The sequence below is a fragment of the Stigmatopora argus genome, chromosome 16, assembly GCF_051989625.1.
Source record: "Stigmatopora argus isolate UIUO_Sarg chromosome 16, RoL_Sarg_1.0, whole genome shotgun sequence".
Taxonomy (NCBI): domain Eukaryota; kingdom Metazoa; phylum Chordata; class Actinopteri; order Syngnathiformes; family Syngnathidae; genus Stigmatopora; species Stigmatopora argus.
The window spans coordinates 12500383-12523606 of NC_135402.1; the positions used below are offsets into that span (position 1 = coordinate 12500383).

At 39.9% G+C, this 23224-nt stretch overlaps 1 protein-coding gene across 4 annotated transcripts in view; it reads right to left on the reverse strand.

Annotated features, from left to right (window-relative positions):
• Positions 1 to 16929, reverse strand: part of palm2akap2 (PALM2 and AKAP2 fusion) — a 124085-nt gene extending 107156 nt beyond the window's left edge. Inside the window, exons 1-2 of one of the 4 annotated variants that reach the window (XM_077622309.1) lie at positions 16632 to 16929; positions 5896 to 5947 (exon numbers count right to left, since the gene is read on the reverse strand). In XM_077622309.1, the coding sequence (XP_077478435.1) occupies positions 5896 to 5947; positions 16632 to 16678 (99 nt within the window). In that variant the 5' untranslated portion in view covers positions 16679 to 16929. The remainder of the gene's footprint in view (positions 1 to 5895; positions 5948 to 16631) is intronic. The other 3 variants (XM_077622310.1, XM_077622313.1, XM_077622312.1) reach the window with 3 other exon arrangements.
• Positions 16930 to 23224: the final 6295 nt, after the last annotated feature.

Genomic DNA, 23224 nt, shown 5'->3' on the forward strand with positions numbered 1-23224 from the left:
GAGAAAATTATTTAATAATGTATTAAAACGAATAACAAACAAGCAAAAACATTTCATATTCGTGCATGAATGTAAGGGGGAAGCTAACGTTAGGCAACAGACATAGCAGACAAAAACAAGAACACAAATTATGAATTCAAAACAACATAGCATTATATAGCTGTTTTTTGGGAAAACAAATCAACTCACTGTATCTTATGCAATTTCTTCCTCCACACGCATCTCTCTCTCTCTCTCTCTCTCTCTCTCTCTCTCTCTCTCTCTCTCTCTCTCTCTCTATATATATATATATATATATATATATATATATATATATATATATATATATATATATATATATATATATATATATATATATATGTCTGTGTGTGTATATTTGTATATTATATCAACATTCCTCCCTCTCCTTGTGATTTAAGTGCTGCCCAATCACATTCTCAGACACAACCATTCAGTAGGCCCAAAACAGCTGCTGCTAATTCTGAATGGCATGTAAGTAATGCCTGTGGTGTCCAAGGCCACTTAGTTCTTACCAAACTACTCTCCCACACCGTTGCCACTGCCTGTATTCGATCCAATCATTTCGTCCAGAGTGTGCCCCTCCACACACACTCGTCCATATAGCAAGGGTTTTCATTGCGAAGTTTCCTCTGGTTCAATTTCCTACTAGTTCCTAGTTTCTACTTTGCCCAGTCTTCAAAAGTTAAGCTGCTGATTAACCACATCAGTTCAATATACCCTAACCTTAAAATACATTGTCAACTGATGTTAAAAGGTGATGAAGTAATATAAATTAGGTGTTCTGTTCTCCCCGGGCCAGCGTGGGTTTTCTCCGGGTACTCTGGTTTCCTCCCACATTCCAAAAACATGCATGGTAGGCTGATTGGACACTCTAAATTGTCCCAAGGTATGAATGTGAGAATGTTTGGTTGTCTGTCTCCTCATGCTCTGCGATCGGCTGGCCACCAATTCACCGAAGTCAGCTGGGATAAGCTCCAGCATCCCGCCCGCGACCCTAGTGAGGAAAAAGTGGTTCAGAAATTGAATGGAAAAGAGTCTTGTTCGCTGGAAAACAATTTCCATTCATTTGTAATTTTTGGAGAAAATTGTCAATCTACTATGGTATAAACTGCCCAGTGCTACAGGCAACAGAGCCCTCTCTCTATTCACTACTTTGACGGAGTCATAGCAGTCACAAATCTCACCACATGCCAATGTCTAGCCATTGCATCCCCCTCCTTCACGCTCCGTCCCACTCGCTTCCCGCTGTAAGACCCCCACTAAGTGGATCCAGAAAGTCACCGGCATCCGTTACGATCATCGTTGAGTCAAACTGGGAGCAATTTGCGGTTGAACCGCGTGTGCCTTAGAAGCTAAACTATCATTACTTTTACCTGATTTTAGATATGAGTCTTTCAGAGGTTGTCTACTTTATCTAAAACTTTGATCCGCCACAGTTTCTGTCTCGTGGTCAGTGCCTGCAGATCTCCTCCAACTTCCCTCTGGAAAATTTACTGTGGCATGTCTGAGGGCTGCTTAAAGTCCAAAGTACTGAAGCCATCAGTGTAAACATGTCCCAGACACAGCAGTGACCAGTGTGTTCACACTTTTGCAAAGTAGGCTATACGCTACAGCTTATGCATTAGAAAGCTGTTGCACTCGCCATTCATTGGCTGAACTTCAAAACACAAAAATATATGCTCGCATCAGTTCTTTTGGGAACCCTGGCCAGACTCTACTCCCCAACTACTATAATTACATGGAAGGAACATTACAATTACAGGCCAAAATTTAAAACCGGGACATCAACTTCATCTAAGGAACCACTGATAGCATCACCACGGCCTTCTGACAGGTTGAAGGTGGGAATTCTTCTCTCTGTGTTCGACTGCCAACAGACTGATGGAGTAAGATTGAATAGCTCCGTGTTGAAAACGGTGCATTGTCTGTTGTGCGGAAAGAATAAAACTCTCAATATGACCCTGACATTAGTTTATTTATTTTCTGTACCGCTTATCCTCCCAGCTGACTTCGGGCACAAGGAGGGGACACCTTTGGTGGCCAGCTAATCGCAGGGCACAAAGAGACGGCCAACCATTCACGCTCACACTCATACCTAGGGGCAATTTAGAGTGTTCAACCAGCCTACTTTGCATGATTTTGGAATATGGGAGGAAACCGAGGGCAGCCCGGTGGCTGAGTGGTTAGCGAGTCAGCCTCACAGTGGGGGAGTGGGTTCAAATCCATGTTTGTCTACCTGTTTGGAGTTTGCATATTCTCCGCGGGCCTGCGTGGGTTTGCTCCGGGTATTCCAGTTTCCTTCCACATTCCCAAGGCATGCATAGTAGGCTGATTGGACGCTCTAAATTGTCCCTAGGTATGAGTGTGCAAAAACCTGAACAAAATTCGGTGAGGCTATGGCTTCAAGGAAATTTTGGTCCACTATCCAACGTCCCAGGAGGGGAAAGCAGTGCACCATCAACACAGTGTATAGTGGGGATGGGGCGCTGCTGACCTCGACTCGGGATGTCGGCAATCGGTCTGCCGAATATTTAAAAGACCGCAACTACACCGACACACCTTCCCATGAGGAAGCAGAGCCTGGGGACTCTGGGGCAGATTCTCTGATCTCTGGGGTTGAAGTAATTAAGGTGGTTAAAAAGCTCCTTGGTGAAACGCCCCGGGGTTGGATGAGATCCGCCTGGGAGGGGCTCGTAATAGAGCCGCTGCTCCTCCGCAACAAGAGAAGTCAGATGAGTTGGCTCAGGCATCTGATTATGATTCCCCCTGGAGGCCTCCCCGGTGAGGTGTTCTGGGCACATTCCACCGGGAGGAAGCCACGGGGCCGAGCTAGGATGAACTAGAAAGACTATGTCTCCTGGCTGGCCCGTGAACACCTTGGGATGCTCCTGTAAGAGGTGGATGAAGTAGCTGGGGAGAGGGAACTCTGGGCTTGCCTGATGAAGCTCCTGCCCCCGCTACCTGACCTCGTCTAAGCGGAAGATGAGATAACTTGAATGTTTTTTGTATGTAGAGAGAACATTTTGTCATCGAGGCTTTTCGTAACCTGAATATTTTGTACGTAGATACATTTGTAAATATATGTACCACTGTATTTAGCATTTCTTGTAAGGGTCATGGCTGGACCCTATCCTATCTCTCTTTAAACAAGAATCAGGCTATAACCTCCACTGGACCCAGCCAGTAGCACCAAGCTACAATGTCAAACCCTGTTCCAAAATGGATTTTTTCCATACAATTTTCAAAGCATGTGGGATATGAAAAGAAAACACTTCAGCAAATTAGCCTTTCTACCACTGTTCCACTTTTTAGTATTATTTTGCAGCTTATACTCCAAACACTGACTTGTTCATTTTATCTATCATCTATTTATGACGCTTTTAAAGTCGAATCGTGACATAATAGTGGTAGTTTTGTCAATTTCTGTGAAAATATGAGAGCAAAAGCTGCCATTAGCTCACTGCTTCATGTATGAGTGCTCCTTCCATGGTACATAAAAATGCTTCCATCTGTCTCCTACATCACGGTGGCTCTCCATTTAAATGGATGAAATAAGACCAGGCATGGCACCACGGTGGTACATGTGGTTAGTTCATTTGCCTCACATTAGTCTGAATATGTTGGCTTGGGCCTTCCTGTCTTTCTATGTCATATCGCTTATAGGTGTAAGCTGTATCTTGAACAGTTGTCTATGTGCTTTGGCTTTGGCTGGGGTGTACGCCTCACTCAACTGAATCTGATTTTTGCACTCAATGGGCTATAACTCACTTTGTTTACTTTACAAAAGATTCAGTCTGATCAATATTTGTGTACAGCGTGAGTTACAGAAAGTTCAGTAGGCCTGATTGGTCTCTCTATGAGTCATTCATCTAGCTGGCTAAACAATGATGGAAAGAGACACTGATGTAAATGATAATTAAATTTTAAACCATGAATAATTGATGCAATCACTGACTCGCCAGATGGAAAGCACATATATTGTAAAGCTCCAGATGAGTGTACTGAGGCTTAGTCAAACAAAAGATTTTTTTAAAGAAAACATAACTGATTTGTAGTTAAGCATTAAATGCACATGCTGCCGAACAGTTAATGAATTCCAATATACAAAGGGCATATATGTGCAGTTTATTATTGTCATATTTCCACTGGTGCTCAATTGGCTCCTGTATTTATTTACATTGGACCTGCTATGGTTCACAAGTGCTTAGCGACCTCTGAGAATTGTCAGCAGTGTCATAGTAACCCTCTGGTGAGTTTACTTGAGAACCATAAGTCCTGGTATAGTCTTTTGGAGACAGGGTGCACTGACTCAAATGATTTACTTGCATCTAACTGCTCAATGTTCTTTACATCACATATTTTGGCTCCGCAAGCTAACTGCTCAATGTTCTTTATATCACATATTTTGGCTCCGCAAGCAGAACCTCAATAGGATATTTCAACTGACTTCATGGCACAATTCTTTATAGGGGAAAGTTTACAACAGCTGTCACCTTAATCTGCATGCTTTGCTTGTTTTCTTTGCCACATGCATCACCCAAATGTATAAAACTACAAGATTTGTTGCTTTTACTAGTAATATGAACTTTCTGCTTGTTTTTTAATGTACCAAGCTGGTGAACATAAATGAGGCGTGCCGCAGTAGCCATGTTTCAATATGGTGAAAATAGTTCCTCGATCTGGAGTAGACATTGCTGTTGTTCCTTTTGTTTGTATGTTATGGGAATGCATGTGTTCCTGTGCCACTCTAGTGTGTTGCATGCTTTTTATTGCTGGCGCCATATTTAGTCACATACAGGGACTCTAGGTCTGACTCTTGCTCGAAAGTCCTATCAGCAGACAAACCAACATTTCGCCTGTCGCGTCTGTCATTTATTGCAAATGTGATTAATAAAAACCCAGAGAATATTCCTGTGTATTTACAATAAATAAATTGATGAAATAAAGATTTGAAGCTACTGAACACCAGCACTTCCGAGACAGAAGTCAAGCCACGTGAGACTGCAGGCTTTCAATTCGGTCTTATTTTGTTACTGTGCGCTGAGAAAGAACTTCACAAATCAATGGAATATATTTTCAAAATGGTGCCCTCTTCTCAAGATTCTCGGTCAACTGCATTTAAAGTCTACATAACTAAAAAATCATCTATTTCCATTGGCTCCCTAATCATTCATACAACAGGATTTCAGACTGCTGACAATAAATAAAGTGTTCGCATATTTTCACTGAAACATTTCAATTCAGGTCACATAAAAGAATCAAGTGGCAACATCAGCCATTAGCCTTTGAAAATTCAGATACAATTGTAAATTCACTCTGACAACATATTTTCCCATGTATCTGCTAACTATTATTTGTCCACAGAGGCACACTAGACTTCTTAAACATTACTAGGTCAAGCCTGTACAGTGCACCATACAGTGTTGGCTGATAACACTAATTATCATCTAAAATAGCACAATTATTGTGTTATTGCATCTATAAAACCTTACTTCACAGTCTGCATAACGTTGTCATCACTGTGGCAGTAGTGTCTATCATTTTTCATACAAACACTATACTAAACGCTATCATCTTGACTACTTCAAGTAAATGTATGTGTCTCTTGACCGATCCATACCACCCAAAGACACACACACCCTGTGTCTGTTATAGATGATGATTGCATTAACTGAGCCAGATGAAACACAGATAAACGTAGTGGGAGACGAGACAGGCTGGTGACAGAGGGAGCAAGACTGGAAAGGTACACACAGGTGGATGGGAAGTGATTCAGCTGTCCATTTAGGTGTTTGAGCCAATCAAAGGCAGATAGACAGATGAACGAGGGCACAAATAGGTAAGCAGAGAAAGTTTGAAGACCATATGACTTACCGCCAAAGCCTGCAGCCTCTCTTTGTGAAGCTGAGCCTCCTCGCACGACATCCTGAGAGGGGAAAGTAGGGGCGAGGGAAGGCGGGATGAGTGAAAGGAGAACAAGAGGTGAGACTTTGGGCGAGCTAGGGTCCAATATTGGAGAGACGGATGGAAAAGGTCAAAAGGGCAGGCAGAATAAGGTCCTTCCTTAGGAATAATCCAACAGACAGAGAATGGCTCACAACGATATCTTATTCACTAGCCATGAGTCTCCCACTCTCTGTTGCAATCAGTCACTCTTTCTTTTGGCCGGCGGTCTCTACTCCCGCCCTTCACCCTTGCTTCGCTCCCTCCCTCTCTTTTTTAGGCAAGAGCCATGTGCGATAAAACAGCTGGGAGGAGCAGCTGAATGAGAGGGAGGGAAATGACAGCATGTGGGACAGGGTGAGACTTAAGGGAGCAGGACAAGGAATAACACAAAGATTCAAGTACACAGAATTTTCCAGATCATGTTTTTTTTTACATTATTATCACATTCAGTCTAATCCCATACTGGATCAATGTCTCATTTCCTCTCATCATCTGGCACTTTCAGGAATCACCCTCTGTTGGTTTATTGTACAAAATCCCCTTTTCACTGTGCACATATCAATTCTGATTTTACTTATTCCAGTTTGGACACTCTAAATTGCCCCTAGTTATGGGTGTGAGTGTGCATGGTTGTTAGTCTCCTCATGCCCTGTGATTGGCTGACTACCGATTTAGGGTGTCCCGTGCCTCGTGCCCGAAGTCAGCTGGGATAGGCTTCAGCACCCCCACGACCCTTGTGAGGATATGTAGTTCAGAAAGTGAATGAATGAATGTAGGAATGATCTGCCTGTGGCTATAATCCGGTATGGTGTGTTTCATCCATTAGCCTCAAGTATTGTTAATTCATGCACTGTCTCAATCAAATAAATGAATAAATATATAATCCTTTTTAAACTAAGGACCCAGTAATGGGGAAAAAATTCTATTTTTTAATTTTAATTTTTATAAAAAAATTGTCACTCCTGCTTAAAGTTCTACAATTAAATAAAGGATTATTTTTATTCATTTTAGCTCATCCATTGCATACTTTTTCTACAACAGGACATACCACTTCAACGTCTCTACTTGTTTCATATAAACATTTTCTTTCAATCACTTTCTTTTACGACCCTCCTTCATTCCTCTCCCTACTCTCACTGCCCCATTTTGTGGGCTAACATCCTTATAAGGAAAAAAACAGCAGCAGTGGTAGTAGACTCACTGGAGAATACAGAAGCATGTAACACAAACACACCTACACTGTACATGCAAACACCGCAGACATAACAGACACTGGATTACTCGGTGCGAATCAAAATGTTTAACTGCAGCTGGAGAGTTGTCCTGTTACTCGGCTGCCACTCAGGACCAACAAACGAAAAGATTTTTTCTCAATGCAGCCTTAGATATGGAATTTGGAGAAAAACAAGTCACGTGACTTACACATTCTGACAATGTTTCATACAGTTTGGTGGCAGTGAAATCATCCCATTTAACAAGGTGCCCAAACATATCAACCAACAGATGTTTTAAAATGTATTTCATTATATTATTACAGTTTTTTCTATTGTTAGCTTTTTATTTTTATGCTAGGGTTTACTTTTATTACACAGGTTTTTTTACAAGCCTGTAAGAGAATACAAGAACACAAATGATTAAACAAACAGCTACATAAATAAAACAACAGATAATACAGCGTACGAATAGCAAGACAAATTGAATACCATTACATTTTCCACATAATCTATTTCATCAAACCAAACCGGATGAAGCAACGGACAAAAAATCAAATTAAGGAGTGTGTGAGCATGACACACGTGGTCGCACAGTCGCTGCTAACACACAAGCACAGGTAACTGTTGTAGTTAATTTTATTCATTCATTGTCCATTCTGCTCATCCTCATAATGGTCGCAGGGAATTCCAGAGCCTATTCCAGCCAACTTTTGGCATCTGAATTGGTTGCCAGCCAATTGCAGGACATAATGAGACAAACACTCATACCCAAGGACAACTTAGAATGTTCATCGAGCCTAGCATGTAGATTTTTGGCATGTGGGAGGAAACTGGAGTACCTCGAGAAAAAACCCACACAGGCCCAGAAGAACATGCAAACTCCACACATGAAGGTCCTGACCTGGGATAAAAACCTCAATCCTACCACTGTGAGGCCGAAGCGCTAACTAATCGCTAACCGGGCAACCCACATATTAAAGTTACATTTTTCAAAATTATATATTGATATTCTGTATATAAACTTATTTGTAATGCCAACCTGCCTTCTTTTATGTTAATTACAAATATGTCTTTAATGCCAAGTACATTAGATTATTTTCTTTCAAAGCAACAGGATTTTTTCATGTTGTATGAATGTTATTTATGCTAATTAATGTATTTATTTAATTTTTTCAGTTGTACCAAAAAAATTATTTGCATGAATTTAACCTAACTTTCATTTACTCATTCATTGTCAACACGTCGCCGAAAGGCAGACTAAACCCTTGACTGGTCGGCAGTCAGTCGTAGGGCACATAGAGACGGACAACCAATCAGACTCACAATCGCCACCCAGGCACGGGGAGAACATTCAGTCATTCTCCAAACCGCTTAATTGCTCAAAGGTCGCAGGGGGTGCTGGAGCCTATCCCAGCTAACTATGGGCACCAGGTGGGGGTCACGCTGAATCGGTGGCCAGCCAATCGCAGGGCACAAAGAGATGGCCAACCATTCACACTCATACTCATACCTAGGGGCAATTTAGACCGTTCAACCAGCCTACCATGTATGTTTAAGCATTCCAAGGAGAACCTGCAAACCCCACACAGCGAGAACCAACCTGGGATCGTATTCTCGACCCCAGAACTGTGACGCCGTCGCGCTAACCATTCGGTCGACCCGGCCGCACGGGGAGAAAATTTTAATGCACAATACTGACAATGAGATGGCCAAAAACACAGAGCACGCGTGGTGGCTGTGTCGCTGCCCTCTAAAGGAAAACAGGTCAGGTGAGGGCTTTTCATTGCTGTTTTTTATCCAAATATTCAATCCAACTTTCTTTTATATTGATACTGATCATGTGTCTATCATTCTTTTCACCGAATATTTGGTGGACTACTATATGTACATGGCATCACTGTCGTTTTGATACGTATCACAAAGGCGCCAGTGCAGAGCAAAATACAATCATTACTGTTTTTGACTGGGCACCAAAGCAGGAAAACGCAATCCTTGATGCTGATTGGGAAATAGTTTTGTCACTCAAGTCATTGAAATGCGACAGTGATAAAATATACATATTTTCAATTTCCCAACCCTAAAGACTTTGATGTTGATGCCCCGTGGATTAATTCTTCAGACGTATAGGGTAAGCATATAAAGTATAATATTAAACAAAAATCAATGTATTCTTTGATATTTGGGCACTGTGTCTAACCATCCACTTTTTGTTTATCAAACATGATGACCTTATTGGCTTTCCCTGATCATTGAAAAATTTCTGCAGCTCCCTCTTTATTGTACTGTGATGGAAATGTATCCGTACTTGATACACAAATATGCAGTTGTGTAGTATTATAGTCTCCTAATCAGACTGAGTTGTGCAGCTGTCTGCCCTGAGAGCTTACACCAAAGACTTGCCTGGCTTCTTTTTTTAAATGTGAATTAATACCAATGACACTGTACATCTAAATTGGCCTGTGCTCACGGTCATTCCCCACATGCTTCTTCTCTTTATCCCCAACCTTTTCAATTTCTCACAACACTGTATTCTGTTCCAATTCAGTAATGCTCCTTTTTATTTGGCTACTAAAATTCTGCCAGCTTCTCCCCTGAATTTTGGCGTCAGTTACATTACATTAGTTGCCCACCTGTGGGGACAATGGCAACATTGTTCATTTGCATTGCCGCAACAACACTGTGACCTCACTGGAGAGTTAACCCAGCTCCTCCCACAGTCAATCCTAACTCGGAGGTAATTGCCTCCAGATGTAGAACCAGAAGCAAAACACACACACACTCCCAAACACACATACAGAGGAAAATAACAACACAAAGAGGGTTTAATGGAGGAAAGGAATCTTAGCAAAGATCCGCCACGAAAGTAAACTGGAAAAGCTTACATGTGTGTGAGTGAATGTTTAACCTCAAGAAGTTACGTTTCTGCTAACGGGACTGGCAGAACTTGACCTCATGCATATTTTATACATTAGGGAGGTCCACGTGTTTACAGGTGATGTGACAGTCTGCTTGTCATCTTCCCTATTTGCAGATTCTAACCCAATCAGAAAGCTTAGACCAGATCTGGAATCACTTATGTGACATTTTGTGTAATTGTCAGCTTACAATGTGTGCAGTACACACTAGAAGCTCTCAGGGCTGAAAGAATTTGACAGTGACCGTTTGACCTTGATGCAGGCTTTTCAAACCTTTAAAACCTTATTTTACAGAGGCTGAGCACCCAAAAAATGTATTTAATCGGATAATGTAATAAAGCATGGACAATGTCGACAACCAGCAAATCACACTATCACACATACTGAAAAGTGTCCATGCTTAAGCATGATAAACAAGTTGTTTATGCATGGAAGCCCCCTTAGATACACTTCTCTTGTTGATGCCGTTGTTCTATACCACAACTATCAGCACATCCTTGAATCAAGCTATGACTATATATTGCATTATAACAAAGATGGTCTCCGTTTCACAAGCCCGGGTACGAATCATTGTCATGAAACAGGTATTTTTTGTCACTCTTTACTTCTGTGTTGCAGGATGTTTCATGCCCGGCAATGACAGCATTTATACCCCCAAATGGCAAAGCTGTCCGGCTCGTACTTTTTTGGATTTGGCCCAGACCTCGATGTGTAGGTGAAATTATTTCTAAACTTTACTCTTGAACTTCTTTACTTTACAACGTCCTTCAATTTTCCCACGACACTCCAACAAGCTCATTCTACTAGCCTCTTTTGAAAAATGTGGTTCAGAGTCACCTGCATGACATTTCAGGCACAGAAAAAAAACACACGCTATGATTCATATATATATATATATATATATATATATATATATATATATATATATATATATATATATATATATATATATATATATACAGTTGTGGTCAAAAGTTCACATACACTTGTGAAGAACATAATGTCATGGCTCTCTTGAGTTTCCAGTTATTTCTACAACTCTGATTTTTCTCTGATAGAGTGATTGGAACAGATACTTCTTTGTCACAAAAAACATTCATGAAGTTTGGTTCTTTTATGACTTTTTTATGGGTTAACAGAAAAAGTGATCAAATCTGCTGGGTCAAAAATATACATACAGTAACACGAATGAGCAATTTTGGTGACTTAGAAAGTTGTGTCAGGGAAATGAGCTTCATAGCATGACCTCTTAACTTCTTGTGAGTGACGACAGCTGGATGCAAACGCTACAAAGGGAAATTCAAAGGAGGTCAGCATGTATCTGAAAAAGTAAATCCTTGACTTGAACAAGTCAGGAAAGTCACTTGGAGCCATTTCAAAGCAGCTGCAGGTCCCAAGAGCAACAGTGCAAACAATTGTTTCTAAGTATATAGTGTATGGCACTGTTTTGTCACTGCCACGATCAGGAAGAAAACGCAAGCTATCACCTGCTGCTGAGAGAAAATTGGTCAGGAGGGTGAAGATTCAACCGAGAATGACCAAAAAGAAGATCTGCCAAGAATTAGAAGCTGCTGGAACACAGGTGTCAGTGTCCACAGTCCGACTGAAGTTTGCTGCTGATTACATGGACAAAGATAAGACCTTCTGGAGGAAAGTTCTGCGGTCAGACAAAACAAAAATCGAGCTGTTTGGCTACAATGCCCAGCAATATGTTTGGAGGAGAAAAGGTGAGGCCTTTAACCCCAAGTACGCCATCCCTACCGTCAAGCACAGTGGTGGTAGTATTATGCTGTTGGGCTGTTTTGCTACCAATGGAACTGGTGCTTTACTGAGAGTAAATGGGGTAATGAAGAAGGAGGATTACCTTCAAATTCTTTAAGATAACCTAAAGTCATCAGCCCGAAGATTGGGTCTTGGGCGCTGTTGGGTGTTCCAACAGGACAATGACCCCAAACACACATCAAAAGTGGTAATGGAATGGCTAAATCAGGCTAGAACAGGCATGGGCAAACTACGGCCCGCGGACCATATACGGCCCGTTGGGCTTTTTAATCCGACCCGCCGACGTTGTCCAAATTATAGTAAATATCAATGACCTCATTCATTTCCCTTTGCCCTGCAATACCCTCGTTTCCCCGATAGATGGTGCACTAGTCTAGACCTTTGTTGGAGTGAAACTTGAACAACAACACAGTTCCCACTGAAATGTGAGTTTCTCTACTGTGTTAAAAATAGCAACTTGCACAGCAGCAGTACAGTAGCTTAATTAACATGCCGCTCATCACTCTCAATTTAAAGACTGCTTTCTTTCGTTGAATAATAATATGTTCTTAATGTTGAAAGTAAATTTGAAAATACATTTTCACCTTCAATTGTGTCTTTTTTCTTAAATTTCAATCCCCAGGTTTGATAAATTACATTGCGTGTCCAAATGCTCCTGGTCTTCTGTCAAATTTTAGTATCCATTCTGGCCCACAAGGCAAAAAGTTTGCCCACCCCTGGGCTAGAATTAAGGTTTTTGAATTGCCTTCCCAAAGTCCTGACTTAAACCCCATTGATAAGTTGTGGACAATGCTTAAGAAACAAGTCCATGTCAGAAAGCCATCAAATTTAACTGAACTGCACCAATTCTGTCAAGAGGAGTGGATGGCTACCAAAAGCGCCTAATTGAAGTGAAAATGTCCAAGGGACATGTTACCAAATATTAGCGCTGCTGTATGTATATTTTTGACCCAGCAGATTTGATCACTTTTTTCTGTTCTCCCATAATAAAGTCATAAAAGAACCAAACTTCATGAATGTTTTTTGTGACAAAGAAGTATCTGTTCAAATCACTCTATCAGAGAAAAATCCAAGTTATAGAAATAACTGGAAACTCAAGAGAGCCATGACATTATGTTCTTCACAAGTGTATGTAAACTTTTGACCACAACTGTATATATATATATATATATATATATATATATATATATATATATATATATATATATATATATATATATATATATATATACACATATGATGAGTACATGAGTACCCAGAGAAAACCCACGCAAGCCCGGGGAGAACATACAAAATCCAAACAGTGAGGACCGACCTGGGATCGAACCCTCGATCCTAGAACTAAAGCTTACTACACCTTTACATTTTAAATGTAAATAGATAGAATGGGTCATCTTACACAACCTTGAATGCATCAGCCTTAAAATGTTACTATCCCCACAATGTCAATTACTTTGATTGGCATAACGTATTTACTCGCATGTAAGCCGCTTTTGTCGGACAAAAAATGATGACTGAATCGAGGGTACGGCTTATATGCTCCTAACAGCACGACATGCACGAAACTGCAAGTTGACGACGCCATGACGCGGTGATGTCATGCGACCGATACTGTCATTTATTTCAAAATAGAGAAAAGATAAACAGATAAAACGCTAAACAAAATGTATTTTGACGTCTATGAATATATTTCAAGGAAAAAACAAACCGTATCCTGCATAAAACGTGAAAAAACTCACTTGTGCCAGTCACTACTCGCTCAGGGCGTCGCCATCTTACCGTAGTTACACGTGCTCTGACTGGCCAGACGCGAGTACACTTACTTGTGCCTGCTATTGCTCGCTCAAGGCGCCGTCATATTTCCGTAGTTAAACGTGCTCTGACCCTAGCGTTTACCATGTTAGGACATCCAAATAGTTAAGGCTGATCAAAAGTCTTGCGGTCGATCGTTAAATTACAAACCTTGATACCTGCGTAATGTGTATGCTATTATTGCACCCAGAGACTTGGTGAACGCTACATATACCGCTATGGGCATATTTCCTGGTTGTGCTTATGTTACTTCCTTTTTGAATTTGTCTACGTGCAAACAACACCCTCCTTTTCGGAACACAGAAAGGAAACGATTGTGCATTTGTGATTATGAAATAAAACAAAATTCAGCTTTGATTTTTTTTTCTTTTTTTTTCTTGTTCAAAAGTGACAACTATCGCAGTAATATGAACCATCGAAAAAAATCAAGATATTTACATTAGAAGCAATTTGGCCGCCACAACATCTTAAACTTCTGATAAGAAAATCAGGTTCTCATCAAGATAGACTTATTTCTTTCTTCAAATTAAATAATTGGCTATTTCGCATTTACAAAGACAAGCATATTAGCTTATGATATTGACCATAATAATATGCTTCTGATTCATACAGTATCTCAGAAATACCACGTGTGATGATTTTTCTTAAGATTTCCCCTTCAAAGTTACAGATTTGTACTCTCTATTAAAACCAGAAATATGTAGGTGAAAATTGTGAATCAGGGGGCGGCTTATACGCGAGAAACTGTAAAATTCAACAATTTTAAGGGTGCGGATTATACGAGCAGGCGGCTTCTACGAGAGTAAATACTGTGTGCGGTCGTTTGGTCGCCGGTCTTTTGGTCGCGGTCTTTTGGTCGCGGTCTTTTGGTCGTGGTCTTTTGGCCGCCCGGACGTTTGGTCGCCGGTCTTTTTGGTCGCCGGTCTTTTGGTCGCCGGTCTTTTTGGTTGCCGGTCTTTTGGTCGCGGTTTGGTCGCCCAAATGATCGGCTGCTGCCATCTACTGTCAATTTATTAAAAAGAAGACAAAGCTAATTCACAGATGGTGTTTTTATTGAAGCAGTAAAACTTACAAATTCTAGCAACCTTCATTCTCTCTGGGAGAAATAAAAGCACTCATTTAACACATCGGCTGCTGCCATCGACTGTCATAGGTGTTCAATGAACCTTCATTCTCTCTGGGAGAACTTGCAATGTTGAAATACTTTAGATGGTCATTTTTATCAAACAAATAAAAGTCTTAGTATTCTTTTAGCCCAGAACTTTGACATTAAAATAAAAGGCAATAAGTAAAAATAATTTATTAAAAAGAAGACAAAACAAATTCGCAGATGGTGTTTTTATTGAAGCAGTCAAACTTACAAATTCTAGCAGTAAAACTTACAAATTCTGTACAAAAATTACAAATACAAACTTACAAATTATGCACGAAGGGAATTCACAGATGGGAGTTTTTATTACAAATTGTATGCAATGGCTTGCAGGTACTCTACATTGTTCGCGAATCGATCCGGGTTTCCATAGTCCTCCGAGTTCATTGGACGCCTATGACAGTTGATGGCAGGGGCCGATGTGTTAAATGAGTGCTCTTATTTCTCCCAGAGAGAATGAAGGTTGCTCGAATTTGTAAGTTTTACTGCTTCAATAAAAACACCATCTGTGAATTTGCTTTGTCTTCTTTTTAATAAATTGACAGTAGATGGCAGCAGCCAATCATTTGGGCGACCAAACCACGACCAAAAGACCGCCGACCAATCGACCGTGTACCGTAAATATAGACCTCCATTCGCCTCTAATACATTCTTTACGGAGCTTCCGGCCCTACTTGGGGAATGCGACACAAACAATGAAGTTATCTTGCTTGAAATGTTACATTTTAACTGGCTCGATAAATCAATTCGGAAACAGTTGAAATCACTGTTTAATAAATGTAACATGACACAACTACTCAAAACTGCTTCTTCCGAAACATGCATAGATCTGCTCTTTTCAAATAAGCATGAGAGGATCCAAAATGTGTTCAATATGATTAGAGGTCGATCAGACCATAGCCTCATCCTCTTTTCAAGAAATCTCATCTCAGTTCATTTTCTGAACCGCTTTAGCCTCATTAGTGTCGCGGGGGGTGCTGGAGCCAATCCCAGCTGTCTCCGGGCCAGAGGCGGGGGACACCCTGAATCGGTGGCCAGCCGATCGCAGGGCACTCTTGTCAATAAATATTCCTAAAAATAGAAACTCATGTGCTCAAAAAAACATATTAGAGCAGATAAGAGTACCAAAAATGGAGATCCCAAATCTGTCACAGGCATTAGGTAAACATTATCAATTGGGATGATCTACAATATAACCATACTAAATACAGGTGCAATACTTTCATGACCATTATCCAGGACACAGTGTCTACATTCACAAGAAAAATTAAAACAAAACCATCAAAAAATAATCACCTCCCATGGTTAAATGAAGACAAACAGGCATTAATGAAAAAACGAGAACTTACTCTTACTCACTCATTCACTCATTCACACATTCATTTATTCACTCATTCAATCATTCACTCATTCACTCATTCACTCATTCACTCATTCACTCATTCACTCACTAACTGTACTGTTTTAGAGTGTTGTGGATAGAAAATCCAAGAAAAATCAGACACATACATACATGTCTCGCCTGACTGAAGATGACAGATATGTCACAATTACGACTGCAGTGTGTTCTGCAGGGGTAGCACGTTTAAAGCAAGGGAGGAGTAGGAGTGTACACTGCATTCCGCGTGTTTCCTCTCCAGTCTTGACTGTGCAGTGGCTACACCATGACGGTGCACTGGTTCCCATGACAACCCATGTTAAATGGATGGTGAGAGATGAAGGCGTACATACATGGAAAGGAGAGACAGAGGGAAAGAATAGATGGAGGTGAATGATGAAGAGTCCACTCACCGTAGCGTGGCCGTGCCATTCTGCTGGAACAGCGTGTCAGACATCATGGCTGCAGCACCTTCCCTCTGCCCTTCTCCTTGCTTCCTTCTCTCCGTCTTCTGTCCACTAGCTTTATAACTGAGTTGTTGTCCTTCTCCTTTTCTCTCCCTTTCCTCCTCTTCTTCTCCTCCTTCTTTTTTATGACTGTTTATCACGCAACGTGTCGGAAAGACTGCCGCATCTCCTACCTCCCTGCATCACCCTGATATAAAAGGGATGGAGGAGAGCCTACTGTTTGTGTTCATGAATGCCCAAGAGAGAAAGTGAGAGAGCATTAAGCAGCGCCACTTGTATGTCAAAATATGCAGAATTCCCCTGCTTAAAAAATCCATCATCAATTCAGATGAACAGTGGTACATCTATTTCCAAAATTAATTTGTTCCAGAAGTGGTTTGATAACTTGAATTTTTCGTAAGTATAGACACGGTTTACATTGACATATGGTAAGTCATTTAAACCGTTCTAAGGTCCCCAATACTACCCTTGAATCCCTTAAAAAATTACAAAAGTATACCAATTTTGTATGAAATATGGATGCGCGAAACACACAAAAAAGAGATAAAAGATCAGATTAGTTATTAAGCCATTAAAATGAATGAAACACAAATAAAAAATTCCATTGAGGTGGATTGGCAAGTGCATATGTTGGGAATGGCGTAAACATATGGACACATGCAGCAACTTAAAATTACAAAAAAAATTGGTGAAATATTGATCCAATGACGTTTGTCCTTGACAACTTTTCATAATTTTCCTAAAATGCACAAGGCATGCATTGTCAAACTGGGCCGAAGGCAACAGCAAGCTTCTTCCCTTCACTCGCACCAGGAATCCACTTTCTTGGATGACAATGAAGACAGGCAACAAGGCTTAATTAAGCAAACTAAGAAAAACTTGTTAGAACACCGTGACGAACGAGGGTGAAAGGCACGCAAATCAGGAATTCACTGCCAGAGCGGCTCTCTGGAAAAAGATTTTTAAAAAGTGCTCGAAAAGGAGGTTTTGGGTCGGACGGTCGCGCTCATATTTGACTGGTGGCCGCTACCCTACTCTGGACTGCTCTAACATCCGTCCACAGTGCGCTAACCTCTGGTCTTGCATTACGGAGATGCATCTTCTTCTATAAAATGGGAAGCCAGCGGAGTGTTGGAGCAACACTATCACGACAGTTTCAAAATAAAATACAGAATTCTACAAGGGATTAATTTAGATGAGTTTTTTTTTGTGATTTCAGTTTGGAGCCATACGGGGTGAGCGCCCACTGCTGTACACCTTCAACATCAGTCAACTTTAAATTTTCTTCTGACACAAATCACCAAAAACTTAAACTCTGTGGTAATGTAAAGCTATTTTTTTCAGTCAGGAAATAATAGCTATAATCATTTAAAAGGTGTAAATGGAATACAATTACTGATTTCATGTAATTTTTTTCTTAAATCAGGTGGCCCGGCGAATGAATGGTTAGTTAGCACGTTGGCCTCACAGCTCTGGGGTCCTGGGTTTGAATCCAGGTTGGTCTACCTGTGTGGAGTTTGCATGTTCTCCTTGGGCCTGTGTGGGTTTTCTCCGGGTACTCCGGTATCCTCCCACTTCCCCAAAAACATGCATGGTAGGCTGATTGGACACTCTAAATTGCCCGTAGGTATGTGTGACATGCTAGAGTGTTTGATTTATTAACGATTGCATGTTGAGAATGTACAACTAGTTTGGATTGGATGTGTCATGTGTGTATCGGTGTTCGATTGTTGATCCTTTGATCCATATGGCAAGTGTGTGGCATGTAAAAGAATATCGGTATTCGATTATTGATGTCTTAGCACATAGTTTGAGGCACGGGAGATTTGTAGTCATTACAGTAAAAGTTGGATTGAAGAAACAACAACGTATCACTGTTGTTGTGTTTTAAGATGAAATGTAGGGTGTAACATATGAGTGTGAGTGTGAATGGTTGTCCGTCTCCTCATGCCCTGCGATCTGCTGGGCACCGATTCAGGCTGTCCCCCGCCTCTGGCTCGAAGTCAGCTGGGATGGGCTCCGGCACCAGCCGCGACCCTAGTGAGGGTAAAGCGGTTCAGAAATGATGAGGTGAGAATCTGCAGAGTGTAATGCTTAAAACTACCACAAGAGAGAAGCAAGTTAACATATCTGATTTTTTCCTTAGGAGTGGAATCTATAAACAAAACAGTAAGCTTAAGTGGATACTTGGAAGTAAAGGCAAAAATATACAGAAATTCAAATGACAGTGCATACTGAGTTATACTATAACATTCTATGTATGATTCGTGCCATTCAAAGAATCTGAGCACACTGCCCTCTTGTGGAGTGTTGCACGCTACCAGAACATTTACAGTTGTAACCATAAATATCGGGACATTTGAAAGAACACCAGCCCCTCCCAGTTTATGCTAACGTGATTCAGTTCATTCTTGGTTCTGGCTCACTACTAATTTTTCTGGAGGGCGCAGTACATTAATAATTCTATTGACTGAATTGATACAGAAGGCTGCAGGATTTAATTCATACGTTTTAAAAATGATTTATTCTTATCAGGGTCAAATGGTGCAATAGCACAGGTTCAAAGTGGCGGCCCGGGGGCCAAATCTGGCCCGCCGCATCATTTTGTGCAATCCGAGAAAGTAAATCATGAGTGCCGACTTTCTATTTTAGGATCGAATTCAAACGAAGATTATAGTTGTATATTATCTTTCCTGATTTTACCCTTTTTAAATGAATAATCGCAATTTTTAAATCCAATTTTTTTTTGTTCAAAAAACATTTTGTTAAATCTAAAAATAAATATGTATATAAAAATATTTTCTGTTTTCCACTTTAATAGTGAACATAATTAAAAAATATATTTTCTTTCCTTTTGAAATGAAAAACAAATGATTAAAAGACATTTTCCCTTACTAGGAAAAAAAAGCTCAAATAAACATTGATTTGGATCAATTAAAAAAACTGAATATTTAGGGCTTTTGATCCATTTCTTTTAATCTGATTTTTTTTAAATATCTAAATAATAATATCTAAAATCATCCGGCCCTGTGATATGTACCTCCGCATAATTAGGCCTCCTTTACGCCCACACACGGGACTCTCCAAAGGCCCCGCAAGCTCTGGCCCCGACTAAACTGGTCGGCTAAATTTATACTACCTGAGTAAAAAAAATAATGATAAAAACCATCCAATGGTGTACTCGTGCAGGGGCCGAGAACCTTTTGGACTGAGAGAGCCATAAGCAATTAATATTTTTAAATGTAAATCCTTTGAGAGCCATTTGCAGAATTTAAAAGTAAAAAAATGTGTGCATTTTTTTGTAATTTCAATACCTTTGACGTACAATAAATATCTAAATTGTTTTAATAACATTGTTATCCTGTTGCTAATGAATGAGTACATGCAGCATGTGCAAGAGAGTGTAATGAAAAGAAAAATGACGACTAATGACTAATCAAGCACTGAAATTGATGTTGGCATCTTTTAACTAGTAATGTGCTAACGCGAAGCTCTCATTGGTTGATGGGACGCATTCAAGGTAATGTCGTGAACACAGAGATGTGCCATGACAAGGCTCCCATTGGTCGATGCAGCGGTGGTAGCGTTAGTGTTGGCGCCACTTTGATACTTTGATATGTCAAGGCGAGGCTCCCATTATTCGATAAACCAGAGCTCGAGGAAGTGTCAGGAACACAGTGATTGGCCAACTTGAGGCTCTTATTGGTGCATTCGGGAATCAGCTCTCTCACCAGCGTATTCCACATTTTAGCCTACAGGTCCGCACCCATCACAAAGACATGTCAGGCTTGCGAGCCGCAGGTTCCCAACCCCTGGTGTAATGGTTCATTCTCCTGACTTCGATGCGGGTAGCGTGGAATTGATGGACAAGCGGTGTTGAAAATGAATGAATCAATGATTTAAAAAATAAACAACATGCATTATCAAAAGAAACCCTTTAGAGCAGTGGTTCCCAAACTATCTTACCTGACGCCCCCCTTCTTGCTTCCAGTAGACCCGCACGCCCCCCCCCCCCCACTTCCTCTTTTGCTCATGTGAACTTATTTTATTTTCTTGCATTTATTTCTTAGCATTGTTCAGGAAAACAGATCTCTGTTAATAGAAAACGGGTTGGACCGTTGGAGTGACTGCTATAAATCATATTTTGCATGTATTTAATGACCTATTATTTGTTCTTTGATTTTATTATTCTTATAATCTATTTAAACATTTTTTTTAGCAGATGACTTCACGCCCCCCTTGAATTCTCTTTACGCCTCCCTAAGGGGGGCGCGCCCCCCAGTTTGGGAACCACTGCTTTGCTTTAGAGGGTGCTGTGTACTAGAACTTCAGGCCCATGCATGGGGATCTAACTCAGCTATAAATATTTACTCTTGTGCAAGTACATAGAAGTCACCAACTGCATTCCTTCAGGGCACCAATCCAGCCTTTTTTCCATTTCTTCCTCCTACAATACACCTGAATCAAATGATTAACTCATCAGCAAGCCATCTAGAAGCCTGATTATTTGATTCTGATGTGTTGGAGGACGATGACATGGAAAACAGACTGGATAGGGACAATCAAGGACCGGAGTTGGTGGCACGTGCACTGGAGTATGCAAAAAACGTTTATAAATAGCTATAATGGGTAATAATAGTAACATCTATTTGACGTATGACATTGTGGAGAAGTTATAGTCCTTGTTTTCCTCCTTCTAATCTGAACAGAAGGTTTAAAAATGTCATTTTATTATATTTTATTCTCTTCTAGGTGATTTGCTAGGGATTTCTCAGAATTCCTGTGTTTACATTTGAATCACTGTTAGTCTTCTCTCTTTTCTTTTCTTTAGCTTTTTTGGGGGAGGGGGGGGACTGGTAATAAAGTGTCGAGGTTGGTCCTCAAAAAATCCTTTTATCGCAACATTTTCAAACAGCCAATAAACAAGGAGAGCGACCAACTTGGGATCAGGAAATATGGGCTCATTAAAAATTCACCAACATCATTGGCAGAACTTGGGGGAAGCTAAGGTGTAGCGACTTTCTTCTTAATATTGCAGTCATTGAAATAAATGAAAGATGAAGCATCTTCCTATATTTTTTTTTAACTTAAATACATCAATTGTTTGCTCGGCAAAGCTTCTATTAATAAATAAAAAATACAGCACCAATATGATAATGCTGAACTAAAAATGATTATAGAAAGCAGGAAAGCCAAGGGGCGAGAGCCAAAGGTTTTGCATAAGGCAGGCATGTGAGATGGTGGGGTTTAATTTGACACTCAAACATGCTCAGAAAATTTTGAACAAAGACCCCATATATTGTTCAAATATATATGCATGAATAAACATTTGTAATTGATGAATATGACGAGATTCATGTTGAAAGTGACAGAAATCACAAGCCATTAAGATTAAATCCATTTTTTTTAAAGGCATTGGTGGTTCTAAAAATCAGTGTGAGGAATGACAAATTGAACTTAGTGCTTCATTGCATTTATAAATTCAAGATTCACAGTTGCAATGTTATAAGGTTATTATTGATCTTTTTTGTATGTGTCACAGCTGTAGCTGCAGTACAATTTTTATAGTCATAAAATAGTTATTGAGGGTTGGATTGATTCCGACGGAGCATTACTGAAGGACTAGGTGTAAAATGCAGAGCCCGAATCTGATGACAATTAGGCTTTTGTTGTTGATGATGACCACAGGGCCTTTGTCCGATTATTATTATTATCATTATTATTATTATTATCATTATTATCATTATCATCATCATCATCATCATCATCATCATCATTATCATCATCATTATCATCATCATTATCATCATCATTATCATCATCATTATCATCATCATTATTATCATCATTATTATTATTATTATCGTTATTATCGTTATTATCATTATTATCGTTATATCATTATTATCGTTATATCATTATTATCATTATTATCATTATTATCATTATTATCATTATTATCATTATTATCATTATTATCATTATTATCATTATTATCATTATTATCATTATTATCATTATTATCATTATTATCATTATTATCATTATTATCATTATTATCATTATTATCATTATTATCATTATTATCATTATTATCATTATTATCATTATTATCATTATTATCATTATTATCATTATTATCATTATTATCATTATTATCATTATTATTATTATCTGCTTTTTCCCCCTGTATGACCTGTCCTTGTGATTTCCCATTGAGTTCACATGTCGTTTGCCCGCCCCTGGTGTCACTCCTGCTTGCTGCCTCTCGTGTCACCCAGGTGTTTCGTCAACCCATCTGTCTATTTAAACCCCGTGTATTAGTCACTTCTGGTCGGATTGTCTGCCCTGTTCAGTCCGGTACCTGTTCTGTGTTACCTGTTGGGTGTTCATGTCCGATGCTCCTTATCACCCCATGCTTTCCTTGTAAAAAAAATGTTTCTTGGTCTTAGGTGTTACTTTGTCACTTTTCCCAGTTTTTGTGTTTATGGTTTTGATTTTTGTCAAAAGGTTTCTGTAATTAATGTTCATGTTAGTCC